The sequence below is a fragment of the Haemorhous mexicanus genome, chromosome 4, assembly GCF_027477595.1.
Source record: "Haemorhous mexicanus isolate bHaeMex1 chromosome 4, bHaeMex1.pri, whole genome shotgun sequence".
Taxonomy (NCBI): Eukaryota; Metazoa; Chordata; class Aves; order Passeriformes; family Fringillidae; genus Haemorhous; species Haemorhous mexicanus.
Window position 1 is genome coordinate 28,748,470 of NC_082344.1, and position 24,653 is coordinate 28,773,122.

The following is a 24,653-nucleotide window of genomic DNA, read 5'->3' on the forward strand; positions in this document are numbered from 1 at the left end:
CCAGACTGAGATCCCCAAAATGACTGGTGCTTACACACTAAACAATACACTAGAGGAGTCTAAAGAAGGGAAATTTTACCCTAAAATCAAAGAGACATTGCCAAAGGTGAAACCTTTCTTACTAAAAACTTACTCTTTATAAGGAAAAGTTAATCCTCTCTGGCAAGCCACAGCCTAACTTTTGCAGTTCTTTGTCTTCCATTTCCACCCTATGTCAGCAGTGCTAACCTTCTGTTTCCGTCATGGGACAAAGCAGACAATGCTCACCTTTGGTCTCAGTAACAAGCTGGAAAAAGCTGTCTGTCTATATTATCATTTCCTCTCTTTCTGCTTAATAGCTGCCTTTTTTGTCTTTAATGAACACTGTGGCCAGACATAATCCTGCAGTAGGAAAAAATGGCAGATATTTGTACCATGAAAGCACAAAGCTCAGTTCTGTACATTTTATTAATCTTGTCTCATTGAACAAATAATTATCAAAAGTATACACAGTTCTAAAAATGGAAGCTTTCCATAAGGAAAAGCCTTCCTGTGTGATGAAACACGCAAGTTATCAAAACAGGATGTAGAACAGAGAGCACACGTGCATCCTTACTTCAATTGTTATGGCATTAGTCCTTCCTAGTCAAATTAATCTTTGGAGGAATGTTGTATTTTTTTTAAAGCAAGCATGCTCTGTTCCTAACTCTATGAAGCCTGCAGAGACAACTGGGCACAAAAGTAAATGCAACTCACAAAACAGTCACCTATCAAAGAACATGGTAAACTCCTAAGCCTCTTACATAAAGATTACTGTCAACTTCAAACGGATTATAGTCAGGGTGGCCAGAAAAGCCCTGGACAGAAATTAACACCAAAGTTCAATTATGCCAAAATCTGGAGAACAGGGTTGAAGACAACTTATCTCTCATCTCATTTGGTACACTTCATGAGTGGATAAGAGCAGTTCTGCAGTTCTGAGAGTCAGAAACAAACAAGCAAGCAAACCCCTCCTCTTCCCTCTGCTCCACCCTACACAGACATAGAAAGGAAACATTCATTTTATAATGGCAGAGTTTATTTACATTAGAGAAGGTTTACACAAGTTGAAAAGTTGTTTCAACAGGAATCCAACAATCAGTGCTTTTGTCTATCTTCAAAGAAAGGGAAGATTTTTAAGATTTGATGATGCACATTCAGAAGACCTTGATGATCACTTGGGAAAAAAGTACCAGGAATCAACTAAAACAAACAAACAAAAAATACAAGAGTGACATTAGTTCTATAAAACTAGTCATACACAAACACTTAAAAAAACCAACATTCTTCCCTTTCAGCTACCTTCCCTCCCGTAACAACACTGCTATGTTAGCACTATTAGCTATGTTAGCTTTATTCCCCACCCTGTGAAAAGCATGGCCTCAAAATAGTATCTGTTCATTTTAACAGTTTGGCTGTACCAATCCTGCAATAAGTTCTAACACTGTTGTGTCCATCCCTGGAAAACATCACAGATCAGACAGATGATGCTCTGATTGTCTGTCAGAGGTCTGAGATCTAATACTTTGGTAAATAAAGCTATTTATTGGCATGCCATATAAAGGCAAATGGAATGCAACTTGCTTTCCCATGTCATGGGCTACACAGATGTTGCTTCTCAAACAGTTTGGCACTTGGCTCATGACTAAGTTTAACTTAGTACTTCTGTAACTCCCTCCATCTCAAAAAGCATATGTCTTCTATAGTTCCTGCCAGTAGAAAAATCTTTTTTTAAAGTACTTAAAACTGAAAATGTAGGATACATTCTTATTTCTTAAAGAAAAACACATGTTCTGTTAACATGAAAAACAGTTGTAACAGTGAAACAGTTATAGTGAACAGTTGTCTTTAGAACTTAACCTTACCTAATTTTCAAGTGTATATCAATTTGAGGAAAAGGAGCTATTTGATTAGTTAGCTACTGTGAGGAATGATAAAAAACTAAGGCAAAGCAACCAATCTCCTTTAAAAAGGATAAATGTCATGCATTTGCCTTGCATGATCAGTAAGAGAAAATTTTTGTCTTCTTATCTTTTTATGTGGACTACACTTTCACTCAAAAGCAATCTTCTCCCACAAAACACTCATGAATTTCTGTTCATGTTCTATTTAGCAGAAGTCAGGCAATACCATATGACAGGATATAACTACTATAATTTTCATATACACAAAATTGCCTTTTTCCAACAAAACAGTTTTCATGTCAATTTTTAAAGCCAGCAATTAAGAGAAGTCATATGACATCTGAGAAAAAAGATACCTTCTGGTGAAACAGGATCTCCATTCATAAATGCTGGTGCCTAAAAAAGAGGAAAAAAAAGATAAGGAAAAAAACTAAACCAACATCTCAGTACTTAAGGTTTCATAGAGAGCACCCAAATTTAAAGGTATTTTAATGCTCAAGTCAAGAGATATTAACTAAACCAGAATTTTCTGTTGCCCCACAGGACAATAGTCTACCTTACAGAATTCTCACCCCCACTGTACAAATTTCTTTGTTGCTCATAAATGACAAAACAAGCACATGAACAATGAGTGACAGATTAACACCTTACCTAATGCAATGGGGATTTTTGATGACTGTATCACCTTTGAGAATAACAGGATTTGTTGCTAACATCTAAAGAGTATAATAACTAGAAAGGTATTTTTACATGTTTCACTGTCAGGTATGCATGTGAATACATACACACACATACAATTTACATTAAATACAAGCAAACCATCTAAAATAAATGTGTGATTATACTCTTTTACAATTCCCTTTTGACAGAATAATTCAGATCTGTAGAAAGCGACCATTTGTTTTAAAATTCACATCTGGCATTTCAAATCTGGATATGCCACTATTCAATCACAGGAGTGCACAGCCTGTCTTGTCCTGTAACTTAAAGGACAAAATTAAAGACACTTTTAAAACATCTGGAATCACCCTGCCTCATGATGAGGATGTAACAATTTTCCACTGCCCTTCCTTAGCACAGCAGCACTCGGGCTGAGCTGCACTGGTGTGACACAGCCGTCCTGAATCTGGGCAGGCACAGGGCTCTAAACACTGAAGAGCAGAACAAAGCCCCTGAGGAGGGAAGGAAGAAGCAGGATTCTTCTTCCCACTTTACCCAGGATAATTACTTGCATGGGGGGGTTATGTGACTGGTCTGAAAGGAGGTACCAGTATGACAAACATAACCCAGATCCTATCAGCAGAATATCCCCTCTCTTCCCAGTAAAACCCAAGCTTTATCTCATAAGGCAGGGAGATCCAGAGGACACCATTTATAAGCAGGTGCCTGCCACTTCTGCTCAAAAAGCTTGAGATAAAGACTCAGTACTTTCCCACCATGACCAGATCAAAATCTCATCTCACTGAACCAAGAATCTCTTCACTACACAACACTTTAATCTGGAACACCATCTAAAAACCAAATAAAATAATTAATTAATAAAAACAAACCTCAGACGAACAACCTCAATCTTTCGGTTCACAACTGGCCACTACAAAAAATTCTACCTTTACTAAATCCCAAATGGAAATGTCCTCACAGAAAGCGTGTAGGGAGAAATGCAGCAAACAAACTTTCTTGCTTAGATCTGAATTATTTAAAACACATCAATAAATACACAAAATCAAATTTGGTTGGAGATTTCTTTAAATTATCAGGAAAAGTCAAATATTTTTCCCTGTAAAGCACTGTCCTGCATTTTATCAAGAGACAAGCAAAGCTTTCCTAGTTCACTTTCCAGTATTATAAGAAAGAATTATGTGATAAGTCTGAGAAACATTGCTCTACTAACTATATATAGATTGTCTTGGAGATTTTCCAACTTGCAAAGTCCTCAGCAGCTTCTTCACAGAGCAAGTAATTCTTAGGATTAATATTAAACAAAGGTTTGGTGGTTCTGGTCAGTTTTACAGATGGCAACACTTAAAAGCCTGAAATAAACAGTGTATCTTAGCACTAACACATTCATCTACAAAGTTCTAGGACTCCTGGGTTTAGTGTGCAACATATACTGACACTGGAGCTGAGACACAGAGGAAACAACTTTCAGAGGCTGGAGAACACCAGAAATGTTCACTAGGTAGTGTTAAAATTCATCTAGATTTGTAGTTGCAGGGGTCTGGTGTAATTTTGGTTGGTTCAAATGTTCAGTATTTGCTCTTAAATGCACAGGTTATCTTCTATCTCTTTGGAACTGGTGGTCATGGCAATTTACCCACTGTGGAATCATTCTTAGTTTGCCCCCAACATGCCAACCACCTAGAAACTCCCTCAGTGGAGTGGAAATTCCCCAACACAGACAAGCCACTCTAGTTCCTCATCTGTAAAGTAACAAAAGGTCAAATAATTCTGAGAACAACTGGACTACCTTGGGAACCACCAAGTCAAAATCTACAGGAAATTCTGATTAGTGCCCACTTGGTAAGGATTTGAATGTTTTCTGTTTGGTTCTGTTACATAGTTCTCTTGCTCACCATGAAAACTCTTCCACAGCAATAGTGAGTGTTGCCTCTCAGCTTTTGGTATCTTTGGGGTTTTTTTTGTTTTGTTTTGTTCCAGGGATTTTTTGAGAACTCAATATATCTGGTTTAAGGCAATAATCACTCACTCAAAAATGCTGCAACTGAAATCTGATGCTGGAAAAAGAACTGCAGGGAACCAGCTCTCACTGCAGAAATAGCTCAGAAATTTTGCAGTAGCTGAAATACATTTCTCACTGTACTTGCATACAAGATCTGCTTCAGCTTTCATTATTTTGTTTTTATCAAGGACCTAATAGATTGATATAAATTATAAGGAAATATGTCTGCTTTTGGTTTAAATTAAAAAAAAAAAAAAAAACCAACACCACACCAAAAACCCAAACAAAACCCTCTGCAAACACAGGCAGCTTTCATTTGAAATCACCAGAGCCATTAAAATTCTGCAGCCAACACTCACGTACTTTCACTTCAGTGTGAAAGAGATGAATGTCTGACAACCAAAGCATGCAGTGTAGTGTATTAGACAAAAAGATACCTGCTTAAAATGTGCAAGTCAACCTCCCTGCTTTCATTTAGAGTTCAACTGTCCATTATTCCTATCTCAAGGCCATTTTACTTTTTTAGTTATTGCAGATCAGCAACTGCATGCAGTATGAACAACAGCATTTATAATAGAGTATTGCATATTTTCCCTGTCTGGAAAGCACCAAGAGGCAGCACCCTACAAAGATGTAATTAAAATACTTAGACTGAACTGAAACAGAATGATGGAAAAGACTATGTGGAAACAACTTCACAAAAACACCACTTAAATGAATGTGAGGCACAAAAAAAGACAGGAAGTCATACTATTTGATAAGAAGGGAAGCTTTCAGATAAGAAAGGCATTACAGTTTGATACAAGGTATCTCTTTTATGAACTGATTTTACCAACTTCCTCCCCTCCCCAAAAACCACGGGGAAAAAAAAAAAGATTTGTTATTGAGAAACAAAGTAAGACATACGGCTGATTTAATGATTATTTACCCTGCATGCCTCAAAGTATAAAGAGCAGAGAATGCAAAAGGAAATTTTCCTTTGCACATTTGTCACAATTCAAATATATTTGGACTTGAAGCTTTAGTTACATTTAAAGACTCAGTTATTGTAAATTTGGAAGTACAGAGAAGGTAAATACTTGCTTATAGCTGTGACTGACATGTCTAAAATAGTATTTGAATTCCAAAATGAGTTTCATTTAAAATTTACAGTCCCATTAATCAACATTCACAAATGCAACACAGAGATGCTTTAAAAGAAGTGCTGAAAGCAATGTATCTGAATAGGAAAAAAAGTTTGGTTTGACACATCTTTATGATTTAAACCAATATTTCTTTCCAATTGGGACTCTCATTTGCTTGTGACACAACAGCATCCAGGAAGCACATTCTTACTAGAAATGCTGTTGGAATGTTAACTGCACAGACAGTGGACAACATGTCCTTTGACACCTGAACTTGCATAATTGCTGGGACTGTTGAGGCAAAACACTGGGTGCCCTGGCAGCCATGCACACATGCAAAGTACCTCATGTGGTCATGAGCACAGGCTCAATCACAGCCTATGTTAGAAAAGAAAAAGTAATACTTGGGGGCACATTTTCCCATGTAATTTCTGGTAACCTTGCTTAATTTCTGGCACCAAAACTAGTGTATTTTGAAATGAAAAAAATTCTCCTCCACTAACATTTGCACATGAAAGCATCAAACCTGCAGGACATTTTTCTTGCCTGAACAGGAAACCTGCATGTTTTATTTTTATGTTAATTTTCAGAATATGACAGGTATTCTTTAAGAAACATTCAAATAAGCATCCCCTCTCTTACAGCATTGCATTTAATTATGCAAGTAGACAAACAAAGGATCTGTTTAGTGATTAGGGAGTACAGTGAGCTTGTCAATGAGTTCTAACACTGGGTGGTAACTCATGGCAACAGGGGAGACAGAGAAGACAGCAGGCTAGATACAAATAGCAGTCCATCTTGCTATTCAGGATCAGAAGAAACAGCACCACAGAAGGAGAAAAAACAAAAGAACTCCACCAGAACAGTAATGAACTTTCCAGAAAGCACAACTGGACCACTGCAATGAAAGGTTTATATCACAACACTTACATTTCCCTTACAACCTTTCTGCTCCTCCTTTTACTTAAATTTTTGCTTAAGGAAGGACCATTTCAATTTAGCTACTTTATTTCAGTTTTGGAGCTCTGAACAGTCTCTTTCAATTAATCATTAAAAGAAAAAAAAAAAAAGGGTGAAAAAATGTAAATATCCTTACTGACTGCACAATCGATCGGGCATCCTCCTCGCTGCAACAAAATGGGCTGTCACTCACCAGAATATTTGTGCTGAAAAATAAAATTAAAAACCTGCTTTATCCATCAAAGGAAAAGAGCCACACACAATTCAGTACTTATGGAAAAAAACTCCCCATCACCTATAAAGCTCAGAAATGTGTATCTGCAAGAGACGAGGAAGCGAAAGCCACAAAGTAAGGCTGGAAGGAACAGGTGTGTGGAAGGGTGCTCTTTGTTTCTCTGTGTTTGACGAGGTGTCTTGGTTGTGTATTCTGTATTAATGCAAGCAGTGCTCACACTCAATGCTTCTGGCTGCTAGCTTGGGTACAGTGCAGAGGACCACAGACGAGAAGCTAAATCCCCCAAGAAGTCAGCAGAAATAAACTGGCACTTCCCAAGGGAGCTCAGGAACGCCTAGATCACTCGCAGAGATGATGTGAGTACACTCATCTCTTGTGCCTTGCAGGATAGCCAGATGTGGAGGCAGATCATGGAAGTAACAGCAGGTTACTTCAGCAACCCACCTGTAGTATCCAACAAGAAGGAAAAACAGGCCAAAATTCTGCATGTACATAAAGCAGCAGATATCTATAGTATTTCCAGACAAACTCTGGGACCACATCCTTGGCAGAAATGCTTCCCTATGAATCTGTATCCTTTCACACCAAAAATGAGTTTGATCATCAGTTTTTAAGGTCCAACAGAATAAACTGCACAAACTTCAATTCCCCAAAGCAACAGAATGAACTGTGACGAGAGGCCCAAGATTCTCCCAAAACAATTCTGAACAAACAAAACACTGGTACCATTTCTCAACAGCTGAAGTAATGAATGTCATACCTATGTAATCAATACATTTCTGGAGCCACTTACCAGTAAAAATCATCATCATACAAGGAGCAATTAGTCAATCATGCTTTATTATCAATTAATCATCAAGCCCATTAATATTCCTGTCATCTCAAATTTAAAAAAAATCTAAGCAGTTCATGGACAGCTGCAACTTGTTGAATAGCACCAGTATAGTACAATATGAAGAGCAAGAGATGTGACTGGATACATACCACTTTACAGCACCTCCATCAACTTTTTTATGAAGCAAAGCTTTCCAGTGTTCATGGGTAGATTTAATAATTTCAACAGCAAAATCCTAGTTTACAACAAGGAAAGTTTTGTAAATTAAAATGTTATTAAACAGAAAAAAGCCACAGAACTAGTTTATTAAAACATGCTATTTCCTATGTTATTTTAAGGCACCTCCTTTGAGGCCTCATTAAATTTCTGGAGAATGTAACACCCTTTTTATGTAAAGAAACAAACTTCACTGTTTATCAAATATATTGGCAACACATTCAGGACTTTCCCTCAGTCTGCAGCCACAAAACACAAATGCTACGTGAAAGAAATGAAATCAGCACTAGATGCTACAGAGATCCCTACTGCTGTAGAAAACTGAACCAGGCTCTAATAGGGATCAAGTGTGTGAGCTATGACTCCACCCTTACAGATGCAGGTCACAGTTCGGGTTTCCCCTCTAGAGGCATAATTTGCATTTACTTTATTAATGCCCAATCATACACTTAAGCATTTGCAAGAACGTAACACGTCAGCTGCTTAACAGTTTCTGCTTGTTTGAATGAAAAATAATATTGGGGGTGGGATGAAAAAGCTTCCAAAAGTTAAAGTAAAATAAGCCCTTGGTGTCCAGATAATGACTTTTGCTAGACTTGCAAAAAGCTGCCAACTGAACATTCACATTTGTTAACAAGGAGTGACTTGGAAAAGTGCCACTAGAACATTGTGAACTTCACCAGAGCTGCTGGAGCACAGCCACAGCTGCCTCGCCACATCCTGGGTCTCTAGAAATGCTCGAGAATTATTCAAGTGCACCAAACCAGCTATTTCAGGGCATTTAGTGCCTCCAGGCTCAACTCCACTGGCCTGACAGGGATACACTGGTCTACTGTCACTCTACAGTGCAGGAACACCTCTAAGAGCAGTTCCTGGGAGAACAGGGGAGAGATCAGGTTATCAAGCCTTACAACTCCACAACTGATTGATTTAAAAGGCAGTTTTAGTGCAGAGGGAAGTCAGGGCATTTCTTTAAGCAGACAAAGCATGTAAAGTTGCCTGTCTGGTTAGAAGGCATTATGTAACTTTGACAGCACCCTGCAAGGCTGAACTGGCTGACACATGGACATCATTCATGAGAAACCTGTGATTCTTTGCCAAGAATAATCTACACAGAGCATACAATACACAAGTTGCAAAGCAATTTTACTCAAATCACATCCAATTTCTCTAGAAAAATCCAGGTATTTCCTCCAACAAAGTCTATTCCCTAGTCCGGTCTCCTTTCAAACACCGGTCATTCTTACTGTAAGTAGTTTAAAAAGCTGTTCTTTTGTTCTAAAAAAAGAGGCAAGTAATTTTTCAGCCTTCAAGCCAAACACTTCAAATGTTTTTACAGAGATTTAGCAGAAAAAAGTATGCCTTGAGCAAATACAAAATATGAAAAACTCTGTAATCCATTGTCTTAAGACTGCATACCCTAAAAACAAAAGTCAGAAAATTTTACCAACAGGACAACAAAACCACCTGAAAAGACAATCTGTTCATTACTCTGACACGGAGAATGAAAATGCTTTGAAAAACATCTACAAACACACAGATGCATGTGTAAATCTCATCAGGATTAGGACTAAATTTTTTTTTGCGACTTCATTAATGACTTATGCATTTTTCCTGAACAAAATGAAAGGCAGAAAACATTTCATCCTAGCCTAACAAATTGTACGCAGAAGTCCCTCCCATCAAAATTCTTTTCATTAAGCCTCCTCCTTTACAATTCCAAAAATTCTAGAGTCCACATAACAGAATGATACATATTTAATTTTGCATTAACTTCACCTTGTTTTTAAATTCTCCATTAAAAGCAAAGTGATTTTCTGGTTTACCATCAGGGACTTTATATAACTGGAACCAGTCAATTGTAGCCTCAAGATAACCCGGTTTGTGCTTCTTGACATCATCGATATCTGTAGGTTAAAAAGATTAAAAAAAAAAAATCTGATCATTTTCACTCACAGGTTTCAGAACATTAATTTTTATAATTTTCCTAAAGAATCTGCAGCAATTTGATTTCACTGAATACTTTCAAAGTCATTGGTAAACTTCACTTTATTACAATAGCTGCCCATAGTTGCTACCTTATGATTTCACAACCATACTAAGCAGGTAAAGCAGTCATCCCCTGCCCTTCATTAATTAAGACCAAGAGGTACAATGAATAAAAGGACCATATTTGTGAAAGGAGAAGAAAATTCCCTATTTATCTCAGTAGGTAGCTCTTGCAATACTTAGATTATTCGCTGATGCAATTTTTTTCTCCAGCAACTGCAGGGGCTATGAGCATTTTTTGATAATGGAAGAATAACTATAAAAATTTCAACACAAGGATCTTTAAACCAGCACCTCTAAACAAAATACAGGTTGACCTGTCAATATTATATTAAAAGGCACTTTTTTTGCTCACATTAGTCCCAAATTCATCCCCTTCAAGACATGACAGAGACGTGCTAGGAGCTCTAAACACTAACTCTACTGATAACCTTGTGGAATCTGCATACTCACAGGGACAAACAATTCTGCCTCTACAATCCTGATGGGCAAAGATGTGACAGGACACAAAGAGGAATGTATTCCCTTGTGAAGCACAGATGAATACTGCCATGGTGTGTACAGAGATGAAACATCACAGCAGTTCAGCTTGAAGACTACACTGCCATATCAGTGATGCAGTTCTTGATCCTCCACCCCTTACCTGCCGCGCATATTAAATTTTAACAGGCTGTCCTTGGAGACTACCACCACTTCTGTCACTTCAAATAGCATGGTCTTATCAAGCCCTTAACAAATTAACTCCCTGGCAACCTGTTTGCATGGAAAAGCTTTCAACACTGTTCTAATAATTTTGATGTAATAAAGGATTTTGTCCCTCCCAGAAGCCAAATACTTTGTAACTGGTGTGATCTTCTATTTCCTTTCCATAGTCACTTCTGATGGAAATGGGAGCTGACTTTTTACTGCTGTAGTATACCAACTATTTCATAACCTCACTCTGCTCAGGCCACCTTCCATGGTGTTACTCTCCTCTAGTGTTTTGCAAGTTACTCACTTATGTCTCCTTCCTCATTCCTTCTGGTTCCTTCATTATCTTCTCCTATAGGTATGCCTCACTTGATGACATCTGGTTGACACTGATTTCTGCTAAGATACTCTTCTGCCTATCCAATCCTATAAAATCAGAGTTGCTTAGTCCATGGAATTGATACCTAGTCATGTGCTTTCCATCTTTAAGTGCCTAAATGTCTTTTAAAATTTCACTGTGAACCTGAACAAAGACATTAAAATATTTCTGAAGAGGACGATAAGAGAAGAGAAAAGGTCTTGTGCTACAGACCATTCAATTCTCAGTAGACCACCAAGAGAGATGACAGAGGTAGACTGAAGTGGGAGGCCAGACCCATCTGAGAAGACATTCTGAGTGTTAATAGGCATGTCATAGATGCCACTGCCAAATTCCACTGCATTACCACTACCCAAAGAATAAAGCATAAAACTTTGAAGAACCCCACGTAAATTTTTGCTTTGCACACACTTTACAGGGCTACGTGTTTATGAGCTCAGAGTAAAACACATTTTGAACTTGGCTGCTGGCCATCTATCTGTAGGAGATCAGGGAATTTCACTGGCAAAATCCCAGAAAAAAGTAAGGGCACATAAGGCTGTGCTAGAGGCAGGTCTTCTCGCTGAAATACGTGTTTAAGAGCACAAAAAGCCTCTCACTAGGGTGAGTGGGCAAGACCAACCAAGAAGGAATGATTTAGAAAAGGGTGGGATCTTGGTTGGAAGCTGAATGCTTCACTTGGGCACTAATAAAAGTTCAGCTCCAATTCAAATCAGTTTCAGGACTCCAATGTATCATCCTGTTCTCTCCAAGCAAGAGAACATCCCTCTTCCAACTTGAGACATTGTCAACTCCTCCTCTTGGGAAGTTTGAATTCATGTCTAACACTTGTTGAAGAGACAGTATCTCCTCAAGTTTGTAAAGCAAACCAGGCTGCTGCAGCAATTTCCTTGGCTCCCAGCAATGGACAAACTCCAGACCTCTATGTCCAGACACAACTTAAATTCAAGCATACTTTCTCACACTGCTGCTCCTTTTTTCTGGTTCCTATTCCAGCAAATGTCTCTCCTAACGCTGCTTCTCCACTCCCCCTACTTGGTTATTTGCCTCCTACTCCAATAAAGACTGTTCATCAAAAGTGCTTTACAGTCTACTAACTGGCACTTGGTACTTTTCTCCAACTGCTGTCCCCTTTTTATAGGTTTTACTTATACTTATTTGAAGGACTCAAATATTAGGTTAGGCTTTGAAACAGACTTTCATTATGTCTTTTTGTTAGAGTTTCTATCTTCATGGATAGAATTGTCTCCCTGAATTTCACACTCTCTCTACTGGAAAATACCTTGCCTAAGTGACTAAACACAATCGTACTACAGCATTATATGGATGGATTATACACTGGTTTTGAGGACTTAAGAAGGGGGGCATTGGTTGCTTTTATTTCCTGGGCTCCTTGCAAGTTATTATCCTTCATCCCTAAGCTTCACTTCACTATTCTTTACTATAAAACTACTGAATATCCAATGAAATTTGAATGCTTAATTTTAAAAAAAGACTCCAGAACATCTGTACTATAATGGAAGTTGGTGGCAAGCAGAAGAAAAAAGTGCAACAATGCAACAAAACAAACCCCAGGAAATTATCAATGCTGTTGCTGAGGAGTCAGCATGTAACACAAAATACCAGGAAAACAGCAGCTCTTGCATCACTCACTCAACAGCCACCTCTTCAGTTCATTAAAAGTCACCATAGAAAAACTTGAAAGACAGTTTGTCTTCCACTGAAATCTAAACAGCCTCTTTGGGATATCAGGGGGGGAAAGGAGAAAAACCACATTCAGAAAACAAAAAAAGTAAGCAAAGAAAGGTAAAAGAAAAGCTCACAGTAAGCAGTACAATAATTTACTACACTAATATCTACAGAAGATAGCTTCAAATTATGTTTTTTAAAAAAAGCAAACAACTTAGATGTCTTTTCTGCAGGAAACACTGTCAAGACAGTCTTTTTTGACACTAACTGCTTATCTTCCCTCGGAGCTATGTACTCACACTGATGTTAAAAGGGGCAGGTTGGGAAGCAGCAAGTGTTTACGTGGCCCAAAGCAGTTTGATCTTTGCCAGCAAGCCCTACTCAAAGCAGCAGAGTAGGTCAGGCTCCCACAGCTATGTTATCAGCAGATCCCCACAGGGCTCTAAGTGGGAATTTCTCTACACTGCCTGCATAAAACCACAGGTCTCATTTTTCTGGGCACCAAAGTTAAGTGCCAAGGGTTAAAAAGAGACAGCAGATCACATTAAGGGCTGCAGTTCAGTGTCCATAAGGAAAATCCCTAGAGCCTGCCACCATGACCCGCTGCTACCTCTCTGTCAAGGGAGTGAGCTAAAGAAATGCAGATCCCAATTCTAGCCGGCTTTACAGAAGAGAGCAACAAAAGCATTTGTACAAAACTACCATTTTTAGTACAACAGATGCTGCTTCTTGCAAGCAAAGCTAAAACAACATGTTTGCAGCAAGCTTTCTAAACAAGGTCTGAGGGAAGAGAGGACATATGTTTTTAATAACATCTTATAAACATTTACAGGAAGCTGCAGCTACATTCCATATAAAGGCATTTGGTGTATTTTGTGCAGGGGGTAGGAGGGGAGCCTTGGTACAGCAAATTAATTTTTTTTATACTGAGTGCTTACACAAATCCACAACAAAGGTCTTCTGGGCCTCTGCTGCTTCTCTGTGAATAAATACACTCACATGCAAAGGTCTGTAACAATATTTAGTACAAAATATACAATATGTCTTAGTTTTGCCATTTAGGGTTTGATCACTAAAACCTATCTTTAGATGTGTATTGTAAAAGCAGCATGGCAACACAGCAGTTAACTACACCAGTGCCAGCAAACGGCAGCACAATAAAGCCAGCAGACATCACCAACTGCTGTTGAATAGATCCTGGCATCTTTCCAGTGAGCAATGGCAGCAAAAATGGCTGCTAAGATTCCAGGCCAATAAATCACCTCCAAAATGCCATGGACTAATACATGATTAGTCCAATTTGCTGAAAGAGGGCAAAATGACCTTTTGAAAGCCAGACTTCATAGACTGCTTCAAACACAATTCCTGCTTCAACTGCCAGTGATTTTTAAAACTTGTCCAATATGAAGATGCCACATACATCTAGATCAAATCACAGCATAAAATTACCACTCATCCCCCTTCTGAGCCCAAACTAGAAAAGCATTAGATATAGAAGTGAACTCCGATATATCCAATATATTAAATTCACTCCAGACTGTAAGATAAGCAGACAAGCAACCTTCCTTTCTACTTCAAAAATTTACTTCTCCTCCTGGCTATTTTACACACACACCAAAAAAAAAGAAAAAAAAAAAGGAACAACAAAATAAAGAAAGCAACCCAGCCTATTACACCACCAAGATTTAGTGTTTCAGTCTGCAAGGAGGAGCTTTTAGGTCTAAGAGTTGTTTGGTCTAAAGTTGCTCCACTGGTCCACTAACAGCCATCTGCCTAGCAACTGCCTGAGCAGAAACACAACAGCCACAAAGACAGATCTTAATGGAATAGTTGCTTTTAGACTCCAACTAGACACGTTCGGATTTATCTTTCTCACACAGATGTCTGCGTCTGACATACTGCTTGTATTTGGTGAGAGATAGTCCCCATGCCCACCAGAATTAACTGCTATTATTTCAAACAGATTACCTTACAAAGTCAGTCCAAAAAGACACTAAGACCCTTCTATTCCTCCTGATCACACAGTTCCCACTTAAAACAGGTGCTAAGCATTGCCTATCATTCCTGCATATTGTCACTGTAAACAAGAGTTTCTCACTGCTCTGTGTGAAACGGATAGTTCCAGGCAGGGTTTCCAATTTAAACCAGTAATTATCAATAAATTCCTGCACAACACAGTCCAGTGGAGTGCTATGAATAAACAATGAGAAGCACTCAGAAGTTGTGACTTCTCAGTTCTGAGTTCTGTGAAGTGTCAGAAAAATCAATTGCATTTATGAGAACGATTGCAATCCTGGAAGGAGACTGGTACCTGGGGCGTGCTTAAAGAGGCAAGGGGAGCCAACACACCGTGTGGGCTAAGGCTGGGGTTTGCAAGTAATCACCACTCTGGTGTCTTGAAATTATCTTCTCCAAATGTTCACTGGGGGCTCTGCACATACTGAGCTGAAAGCAAATGTGATGATTCTCAGTGCAGTTGGAAATCTTTAACAAATGATACAGAAGTGACCGGGAAGGATTAGAAGGCAACACTTAGCCTCATCTTCCCCAGGAGGCCACCTCTGCAACACAGCAGCACATCAATTACAGAGGGAGAGACTGGTTTTAACCGTAGCTGCCATCCCTTTATGCTGAAATAATTAACAACTTTGGGAAGGGGGAAAAACAAGTATAAAAGGACATATTGTACTGCCTGCTCTGACAGATTTGCTTGTTTTCAGACTGAAGAATGATTGCTGTTAAACACTGCAAGCCAGTCATGTTTTCTGAAAGCAGACAGGGGCTTTTCTTCTCCCCCTTTTCTTTCTTCTGTAAATTTTGGGCTGCAACTCCAATCCCAAAGGAAAATCATATTAAACTGGGTAAGTAGTTCTACCACTTCTCTGAATCTCAGGACAGTTCTCGTCTTGAAGTTTTGCACATATTCCCTGATGAGAAAGGATGCACACAGGAATCAACTACAGGCAATGGTTTGCCCATTCCTCCCACTACTTTTTCTTCTTTTTTTAAGACTAAAGCTCTTACTCCTCCCCTCCCAAATAAACTAAAGCTGTAATAGAGGTGATATAAACCAGTCATTACTGGGGGGAAGACAAAACAAAACCAACCAAAAAACCAGAGAGAGCTTTCAAATACAGACAGTTAATCCCAAATAATAAATAATACTGGAATAAATTACCACAGTTTTGCCCCTGCTTAGTGGACTCCTGAATTCTCTCATTCACTTTTCTGACCACATTCTCTCAGAAATTGCCAGGGAGAAAAGGTATGTCTTTAAGCAGAACAGTGTCTAGAAATAAAATGCTATTCACTTTTCTTTTAACTACTGACACTTATATTGCATTTTGCTGCACATTACAGAGTGGTTTAAATTGATACTGACATTAACAGCAAACTATTACTTACTCTTTCCTTAAGCTGAACTTCTTAATCTCTAACTGTCAAAGTAGTTATAGAGTCATAAACACTATGCAGTAATTCATCTGCCCAATGATTTTAATCAGCATCAACCCAAGAGTTTCCTTTTCCTCATCTCTTCTTCTCCCCTTCTTTCCCCACAAGTCAAGTATTCTCCATGTGAAAGTAACCTGCAAGAAAACTGAGAATGAAGGGCTAGTCCAGTGATATACTTTACATTCAGAAACCATGAAAAAACCTCAGTGGCTGAGGAACATATGTCTTTAAAAAGCTACTGGATTGCTCTATTCCTACAGAAAGGCCACTCTGCACCTTGGTGCTCCCTTACCAACAAAGAGCAGGCTCTCACTGTACATACCTGATGGCATATATGGCTTTTGGTTTCCTAACAATCAGTTATAGACAAACCCCCTCACTTAAGACTCATGATTCCCAGTAATATTCCATCTGAGGAAGTAAACCTCCATTTATCCAGAGAAAAACTGCTTTTTACCTGTGCTATGAAAACTTCATGCAGTTTTAACACATCAGAATTACACCTCATGTGCTATTCACATGGACACACTTCAGTATTCAAGTTTCATTTGGATACCAGAAGTCTGATCACAGGGAAGACAAATTTGAGCAGGATATTTTCCCCTGCACAGCTCATCATCAAGGCTGATTAGGGTAAGCTGTATTAGCAGTTTATTTTGCCAATTTTCAAGCTAAAAGGTGAAACCTAATTGTTCATACTAAGCAACAAACTCTGGAAGCAATCCTCTTAAAAATGGCAAGACCTTGGAAATGCCTTTTCAGAATGCCTGTAAATATAAAAGGAAAAAACAGTTTCAAAAAGGAAAACGGTAGTGTGCTACATAACAGAGCAGGTAAATATGCACTACTACAAGTACATAAGCCTGTAATTATTGGAGGTCACTTTCTAAGGCAGTTGTGTTTCAGAAGCCAAAAAACTTTCTGCATGCCATGTCCTCTTGAAAATCCAAGCAAACCATTTTAGAAGTCTAGTGTGAAAGCATATATGTCCTACTTGAAGGTAGCACCTGACCTAAACTACAACACCAAAAAACAACAACAACCTAAAAAACAAAAACAAAACAAAAACCCCCAAACAAACAAACAAACCAAAAGTCTTGCCTTTCCACCGTCTGCTTCTTCTTATCCTGGCAGGCCTAAACTCAGGTACCATTCTGGGCAAGTTTCTGACATAACTGCATTAGGAAAGGCAAAAATACTTGCCATGGATTTTCTGAGCTTCTGGATCATCTGCACTGATGGCAATTATCTTCCAATCTGTCTCTCCTTCATCAACAAGAGCTAAAACACCCAAGACCTTCACCTGAATAATTTCACCACAAGAACGAATCTGAAACAGAAAGTAATGCCACAGAGATTTGGAAAACAACATGTAAATTTCCCTTTAACCTTAAAAAAAATAGTTTTACATTTTTGACCAGCAGGCTGTAACAAAATTGCAAGATAGATCTGCAAACTCAGTACACAACTATTTAGTATTTCTAGCCTTTCTCCCACCAGTACTATTCTCTACTCCTCAATTCTCCAGTCAGCATTTATTTAAGTAGACAAGTAGCTAAATTTTTTTTCCTTCCCTTTTACCCTAATTCCCCCACACTTTGTTGGTTTTCCCTCCAAACTGTAAGTCAGAAGTGTCTCATAGTCATTTTTTAACTTCTTCCTGTCCCTTGACTCTCTATTTTCTGAACACAGGATCCTATTTTCTGTCTTTCTATTCCTTCTTCTGGACTCCAATATACACATATAAACACACAGCACTCCCCCAAAAATACCAACACAACCATTTTTGCATTTTCTTTGGAACCTTCTCCCTGCCAGCTAATATTTCCTCTTTCACTCTTTCTGGATCCCTTGAAATTAATCTTTAGGTTTCTTACTCCAAATAAAGCCACTTTCACTGAAGTCACCAATTAAATTTCCCCTTACCTAAATATCCTAACAGATCCCTCTTTCAAACTCATCCATTTCATGATCTCATTTTCAATACACTGCATTGCTCCATTCTTTGCTGCCTCTAGATACGTAAAATTTTCTTTCAGTCAGCTAAACCTTTCCTTTATACCTACTAATGCTGTTTGCTGCACCTCTTTTTCAGCTATCCATTCCATAACTCATAACTCTGCAACATTACAGCAGGTTCCAGTCTTCTCTAGAAAAGAGGATCTACTTCTGTTAGCAGCTATGAGTAAAATCAAACTCACCTCTTTTGTGGGTCTGACTTTATAATTCTAATATGCATGATGCTGTCATATTTCCTCATTTTTCAGCAACCTATTCCTAGCTCCAATACTGCAAACAAGGAAAAAGGAAACTAATATTTTCCTTTCCCAAAAATCTTAACCATCACTTCCTTCACCCAAAACTTACTGTCCAACTACACAACTTCAGGATGTTGGTCTTTTATTCCCTTTTAATCAGTATAAAGACTTTACCAAATCCTACTTTCCCCCATCCTTTTTAAAAATCCACCATTTTCTTACCTATTCTCTCCTTAGGTACTCTGTTGATACTTTTGTCAGGCCCTAACATTATTAACACATCTTTCTTGTTTTCCATCCGACCTTTTCTTTCAGAAGTTGCTACCAAATTATTAAGTTAACCTTGATAAATTAAATTAATCCTGGTAAATACAAACCTTTGAACCTATTTCACAAACATCAATAGGATCATTATCCCCACAACATCCTGTAAGGTTATCCATATGGTTTGGATCTTCCCAGGTCTGCCAGGGAAAAGAGAAATATCAATTAGTTGCTGGACTGCAATTACAACTCATCTTACCACTAAATTAAAAAGATTAGCAAAAGCAACAATAAAAACATCAGCTTTCTGAGAACAGGCTTGCTCAATCGGAGTAGAAAAAGCAAACAGCCAGTGGTCTGACACTGAGTAACTCATACTCAGGACAAGTGACATGAGGATTACTGAGGACATATTTTTCCCATGTCAATGACTCAACAGATACACTTTACCCAATTGCAGCAATTAAGGCATCAGAGGACCCTGAATATGTATTTTTCTAGTTACTAGTGATAGTAGGATCAAGCTAGGACATCTTACAGTTACATTTTTGTTATGCTTATTAAATACCATGATATTAACATAAAATCTTTTCTAACACATCTAAGCTTTGAGCGAACCACACTCCTATGCATACATTTGTCAGCACCCAATAAGCTTTTTAAAGATTTTAGATTTAGGTATGAAGTATTTCAGAGTATTTTGAGACATGTACATTCCAAAGGACAGCTAAGAGTTTAAGACCAAAGAGGTAAGTTTAAACCCCTGCTCTGAGCACTGCACAAGCAAGGAATCATAGCTGAGTTATACTAACTTAATTACTACACAAGTACTTGTTTCTACTTTTACAAGTAGAGTAATTCATCCTACAGTTTAGAAGCTTTTCTGTTAAGAATTGAGAGTCCAATTAGATGTTGTTGAAAAGATTATAGAAAATTCTCTTTTCCAAGGAGCTACGCTGCTAGCTTCATGGTCTGTGACTGTAACTACACCTCACACTTGCTCTTGAGAACTTGACTGATACTGGAAGGCAAAAATGGTGAAAAGAATATGTATAGGTAGCAGAATCATTACCAAAAAACTGCTGAAGTGAAAACCAAAGAGAATTTAAACTTAATATTTACTTTTCCAGTACTCTTCACAGAATCAACCATGTTGGCTGGAAAAGATCTTGGAGATCATCAAGTCCAACCTAACACCTAACATCACCTCATCAACTAAACCATGGCTCTGAGTGCCACATCCACTCATTTTTTAAACAGCTCCAGGGACAGTGATTCCACCGCCTCCCTGGGCAGCCCATTCCAATGCCCAGTTAGTCTTTCTGCTACATTTTTTTTCTAATGTCTAGCCTAAGCTTCTCCTGACACAGCTTAAGACTGTCCTCTCATCCTTCCAAAGCGCTTTTTTTTTTAGGGCTGCTTTATACCAGTACTTCACTTCTGCCCAGTCACACCTCTTCACCTCTCGGTTAGAAGGAAGGAATAGTATTGTTCTCTGGACAGCATAGCAACTTCTGCTATGATAGCAAGTAGTCTAATATAGTAAAAATTCAAAATGGCAATTATGTTCAGCCCTCCCCAGCTCACCAAGTGACAAGGGATGACAAACATTTCTCCTGAGGAAAGTATTCTAAGTCCAAAATAATGCACTTTGTGCAGGAAAATATTCACATTTTCAAATAATTCTGGCTTTGCACTAAGAAACACACAAATTTCAACTTATTAAATGGAGCTGCTGGTTTCTAACTACAGCTACTTGGAAACTCTGTCTACTGACACTGCTGATTGGACAAGATCTTCACTATGGCATTCAAGAACCTGCCTAGTATCTCCTCTCCAGGGATCAAACATGAAAGCAGATTTTTGGAACTCAACTTCCATTGCTTATACAGCTAAGTTTAAAGAAAATAAATCACTCTTTTCAAGCTCCATCATGTTCTTCAGTACTAACTGAAGTCTAATGTATTATTCACAGAAATGAAAAAATTAAAAGCTTTTCATTATTTCAGCCATTAGATGGGCTTTTTCAAGGCTCAAAGTTTTCAATGTGTCATGATCAGTAAAGTCTCACAGTTCAGAGAAACGTTAAGGAAGGCAGGTGAGGTTTAATCTTAAAAAGAACAGCCCTTGTGTTCCTCTTTGTTAAAAACATTAAGAAATCCCAATTAAAATTTAAGCTGCAGTACATGAAAATCTTAACTGAGTTTTTAAATAAATGCCTTGTTTAAGCAGAGAAGGTGTACTTGACAAAATATTCTTGAATGGCAGACCATGACAATTTGATTCTATCACTAAAGCACAGAGACACAGACTAAGGATTTGAGATTTCTTGATCATTTAACTCCTTCCTGAAAACACAGCTCCTATTTATTCCCACACCCAAATTCCGATCAAAATTTATGGACACAATAAAGTTCGACATAAAAAAATTCTAATTTACAAATGTATCAAAGAGAATCACCCTTCTTGCAGCTGATTTGCATTCAGGCAGTATCCAAGATTTACAAGGCAATTTACACAGAAGACAGAAAACTTTCACCATTATAACAAAAATGTTACCTGTGGGAGGGCACCATAATTCCATATATAACCCTTGTGAGGAAAGATATTTGCCACATATCGAAGCTTGCCTTTCTTTGTATCATGTTTAATGGGATTCAATGGCTCCTCCGTGGCAATCTAAGCAGGTCGTGAAAAAGGGTGGGGGAGCAGGAAGAGGGAAAGAGAGAAGGAGAATGTTAAAATGGAAAGCAATTAATTCCATACCCAACCAGTGAGAAAGATCCATCTGGCAGCACATGCTTGTGGTTTGAGGACTATTAAAACTACTATAGCCTCACTCTGAATCTCAAGGGTCATATTCAAAAAGCAGCTTATTAAGGTATTAAATAATGCTGTAAAGTATGCAAGAAAAAAATGAATCTAGAAGAGAAAGTAATAAATTTCTAAGGAGGCTGTCATGGTCAAACATAAAAACTGAAAGGAACTTAAGTTAGAAGCTCTTGCACTTTATAGTACAAGTTCAACAGACATGCAAATGGTGGCACAACATCTTTCAACAACAGGAGCTTTGACAGCCACAGAGGAAATGTTTCATGTTCTTGACCTCTTGACTGCTCCTTGCTCTCCAATTGCAAACACCCCTTCTTTCCATCACCTCTCAGCATATAAATGCTTTTTCCTAAGCACAAGTTCCTCATAGTGAGCAAATGCCAGCTTAATGCAGATTTGGAATAAGTTAAGCTACCATTTGAAGAGGGCATTCTTATTCCTAAAGAAGCACTGACAGAAGAGCTGAGCTACAGCTGAACAGTTACATTCTCCCCCAAAGCCCATACACAAACCACACACATATAGCCACTGCCTGAGTTACCCAGCACAGCTAATTTGCACTATAACCACCCTTTGACACTCCACACCACAGTCCCAACCCACCAACCCCCGTTAGCTTGGCTCTTGCTTACAAACACTCATCTGAGTGGCAAAACATTTGTTACAGGCTCAAGTGATTACACACAAGTGATGCATAGTTTCCCTGCAGGAGCACACAGCCCTTAGCCTATATTAATTTTATATCCCTGGCCTTTACTTGAAGCACCATCACCAAAGCCATCCCAAAGGAATTCCACCTTTTAGAACCACACCAACCTCAACAGCATGTACTCATTCCAAAAGTAAACCCTCCCCAAGAGCCAAGATGAAGGTTCACATATTTCTGGCTTCACACTGGATTCTACCTGCTTCTGGTCATAACCTAACACTGAAGAGCTCCAACAGGCCACCTGGGACACTGATGGAACTGAAGCTCATCAATGCTTTTTGTTCATGGAAACTGGGACAAAGAGGAATAACTGAGGGAACCAAGGGAAGAAGAACAGAAATATAACTAGCTGAGGAGCAGAAGATCTGCTGCAGGAAATGTAACAGCGGGTAAACAGTCATACTAATGCAAGGCTTAATGTCCTGAAGTCTCCATTGCATGTGAGGAGAGATGAGCAGACAAGATCTGGTAATAGCAGGAATTAGCAGCTTACCATGGTCTGGACTGAAGGATTGCCAGGACATGATGGCAAGGCATGACGACTACCTTAACTGATGCAGCAAATTTTAAGGATATTAAAAGTTAAATATTAGGAAACTACATCTAGTCTCCTCCATCAAACCCAAAAAGCCTAAGATCAATGATTTCTAAACCTAACAGAACAAACTCTTCTAACCTTGACATAATGTGCTGAAAGAAGCATAGGGAGAGCACCCTGAGCTTTAGGTAGAGTTCAAGTAGCACCGTCAAAGGGATCCTCTGCAAAAGAGAACTCAGCTGCCACAATAAATCATGAGCTTAAAATAAGGGGTAGATATCTGCGGTAACCCTGCTTGAAGAGTAACAGCTGTGATGGCAAAGACAGTTCTATCATCAGGGAAAGGAGAAAAAATTCTCAAATAGCAGGCTAAAAAGGTTCTTTGGTATTATTTTCAATAATTAAAAGAGTTAACAGCTCAGCCACAAACTTCCTTAAAAGTATCTGGGAAGCATGCCTAAAATGAATACAAATGTTCAGGAAGACAGGACATATCCCCTGGTGAGATCTGTTGTTTCACAAACACTACAAATGCTTTTACTACTTGCAAAATATATCCCTGCAGGAGTTCATACTTTCAATCAGTGAAGTCCCCAAATATTTTTTTTTTTGGTCATAAGGAAATGCTCTTTTAGTTGCAACTCCATTTGTTGAGATTTGGTCTAACACACTATACAGTGGAAATGATAAATTAAATCATCTGAGTGGAATGCTCTATAAGCAAGCAAGAGTTACTCTAAATGCTGCAAAACACCCTAAAAATCAGTACTCCAGCACTCTGCTGCAGATATGCTGCACTCTGCAGTGAGAGGGTTGTCAAGAAGCAATGCCCACCTCTCTTTCCTGTTTCCACCAAGAAAACAATCAGTAGCTCAACACTTTCTGTAATTGCAAGGAAAGTGTATGCACCACTTCAAACCAATTTTTTAACAGAGAACATTTAATGTGGAAAGAGCAATCCAAACTGTGATTAAATTCTGCCTACTGGAAGCCACTGCATTGTTTTAACTTCCCCAAATACCTATTTAATCAAGGTGTTTTTCTTAATTACCTCCATTTTTGCATTAGTCCAACGAGGCACTTCTACAATCATATTAAACAGGACCTAAAACAAAAAAAAATAGTGTCAGAACTGAAAATAAATTCCACTTGGCAATTAGTATTTTACAGTAACACAAATTCTCTCCTGTGCATTCAGCAGCAACATACATCACATTTCTCTGTTACAGCCACTTTAATTTGTACAGTTCCTTTATATCAACCACCATGGTTCATCCATTCCCTACCTCACCCCTTTAAGAATATGGACAACAAGCAGCAATGGAAATACTCCTGATGTTTTTTGTTCCCATGTCAATATCACCCTTCACAAAATGTTCAGAATGTCCATGGAATGGTTTGCCATGAGGCAGAGGTTCAGTCTACTTGTCAGAGAAGATTGATTGTTTCTATAGGACAGAGTTAGCTTCCCTTAAGCAGTGGAAAGGACAATGTTTTTTCCCCCAAGGATTTACTCCTTCAGGCCCTCCTCTTTTGCCTTACTATTTTTCAAAGACTTATGCAAATGACATTTCTGTTTCTCAGTCAAATTTGGTTCAAGTGAGCTGATACCAATCCAAAAGCGATGGCAGAGGAAGGGCATGGACACAGACACCTCACATTTGTGCCAGACTTCTTCCTAACAGAAACAAAGTGAAAGTTTTTTAAGAAGGTGGTGTGGAAGGAAAAAACCCAATAAACATGTAAACTTTAATGTTTTTAGAAGAAAAATAAGGAGACTACACCTTCTTACTGAGGAGGTTAAAGCAACATCTTCCAAA

At 38.5% G+C, this 24,653-nt stretch overlaps 1 protein-coding gene across 3 annotated transcripts in view; it reads right to left on the reverse strand.

The window, feature by feature from the left end:
* Positions 1–1,039: 1,039 nt before the first annotated feature.
* PPA2 (inorganic pyrophosphatase 2) overlaps positions 1,040–24,653 on the reverse strand; it is a 45,543-nt gene continuing 21,929 nt past the window's right edge. For 2 of the 3 annotated variants that reach the window (XM_059844215.1, XM_059844217.1), the window contains 9 exons: positions 23,885–23,938; positions 21,314–21,433; positions 18,868–18,954; positions 17,436–17,562; positions 9,752–9,879; positions 7,906–7,991; positions 6,823–6,892; positions 2,279–2,318; positions 1,040–1,221 (listed from right to left, as the gene is read on the reverse strand). In XM_059844215.1, the coding sequence (XP_059700198.1) occupies positions 1,193–1,221; positions 2,279–2,318; positions 6,823–6,892; positions 7,906–7,991; positions 9,752–9,879; positions 17,436–17,562; positions 18,868–18,954; positions 21,314–21,433; positions 23,885–23,938 (741 nt within the window). In that variant the 3' untranslated portion in view covers positions 1,040–1,192. The remainder of the gene's footprint in view (positions 1,222–2,278; positions 2,319–6,822; positions 6,893–7,905; positions 7,992–9,751; positions 9,880–17,435; positions 17,563–18,867; positions 18,955–21,313; positions 21,434–23,884; positions 23,939–24,653) is intronic. The other variant, XM_059844216.1, reaches the window with a different exon arrangement.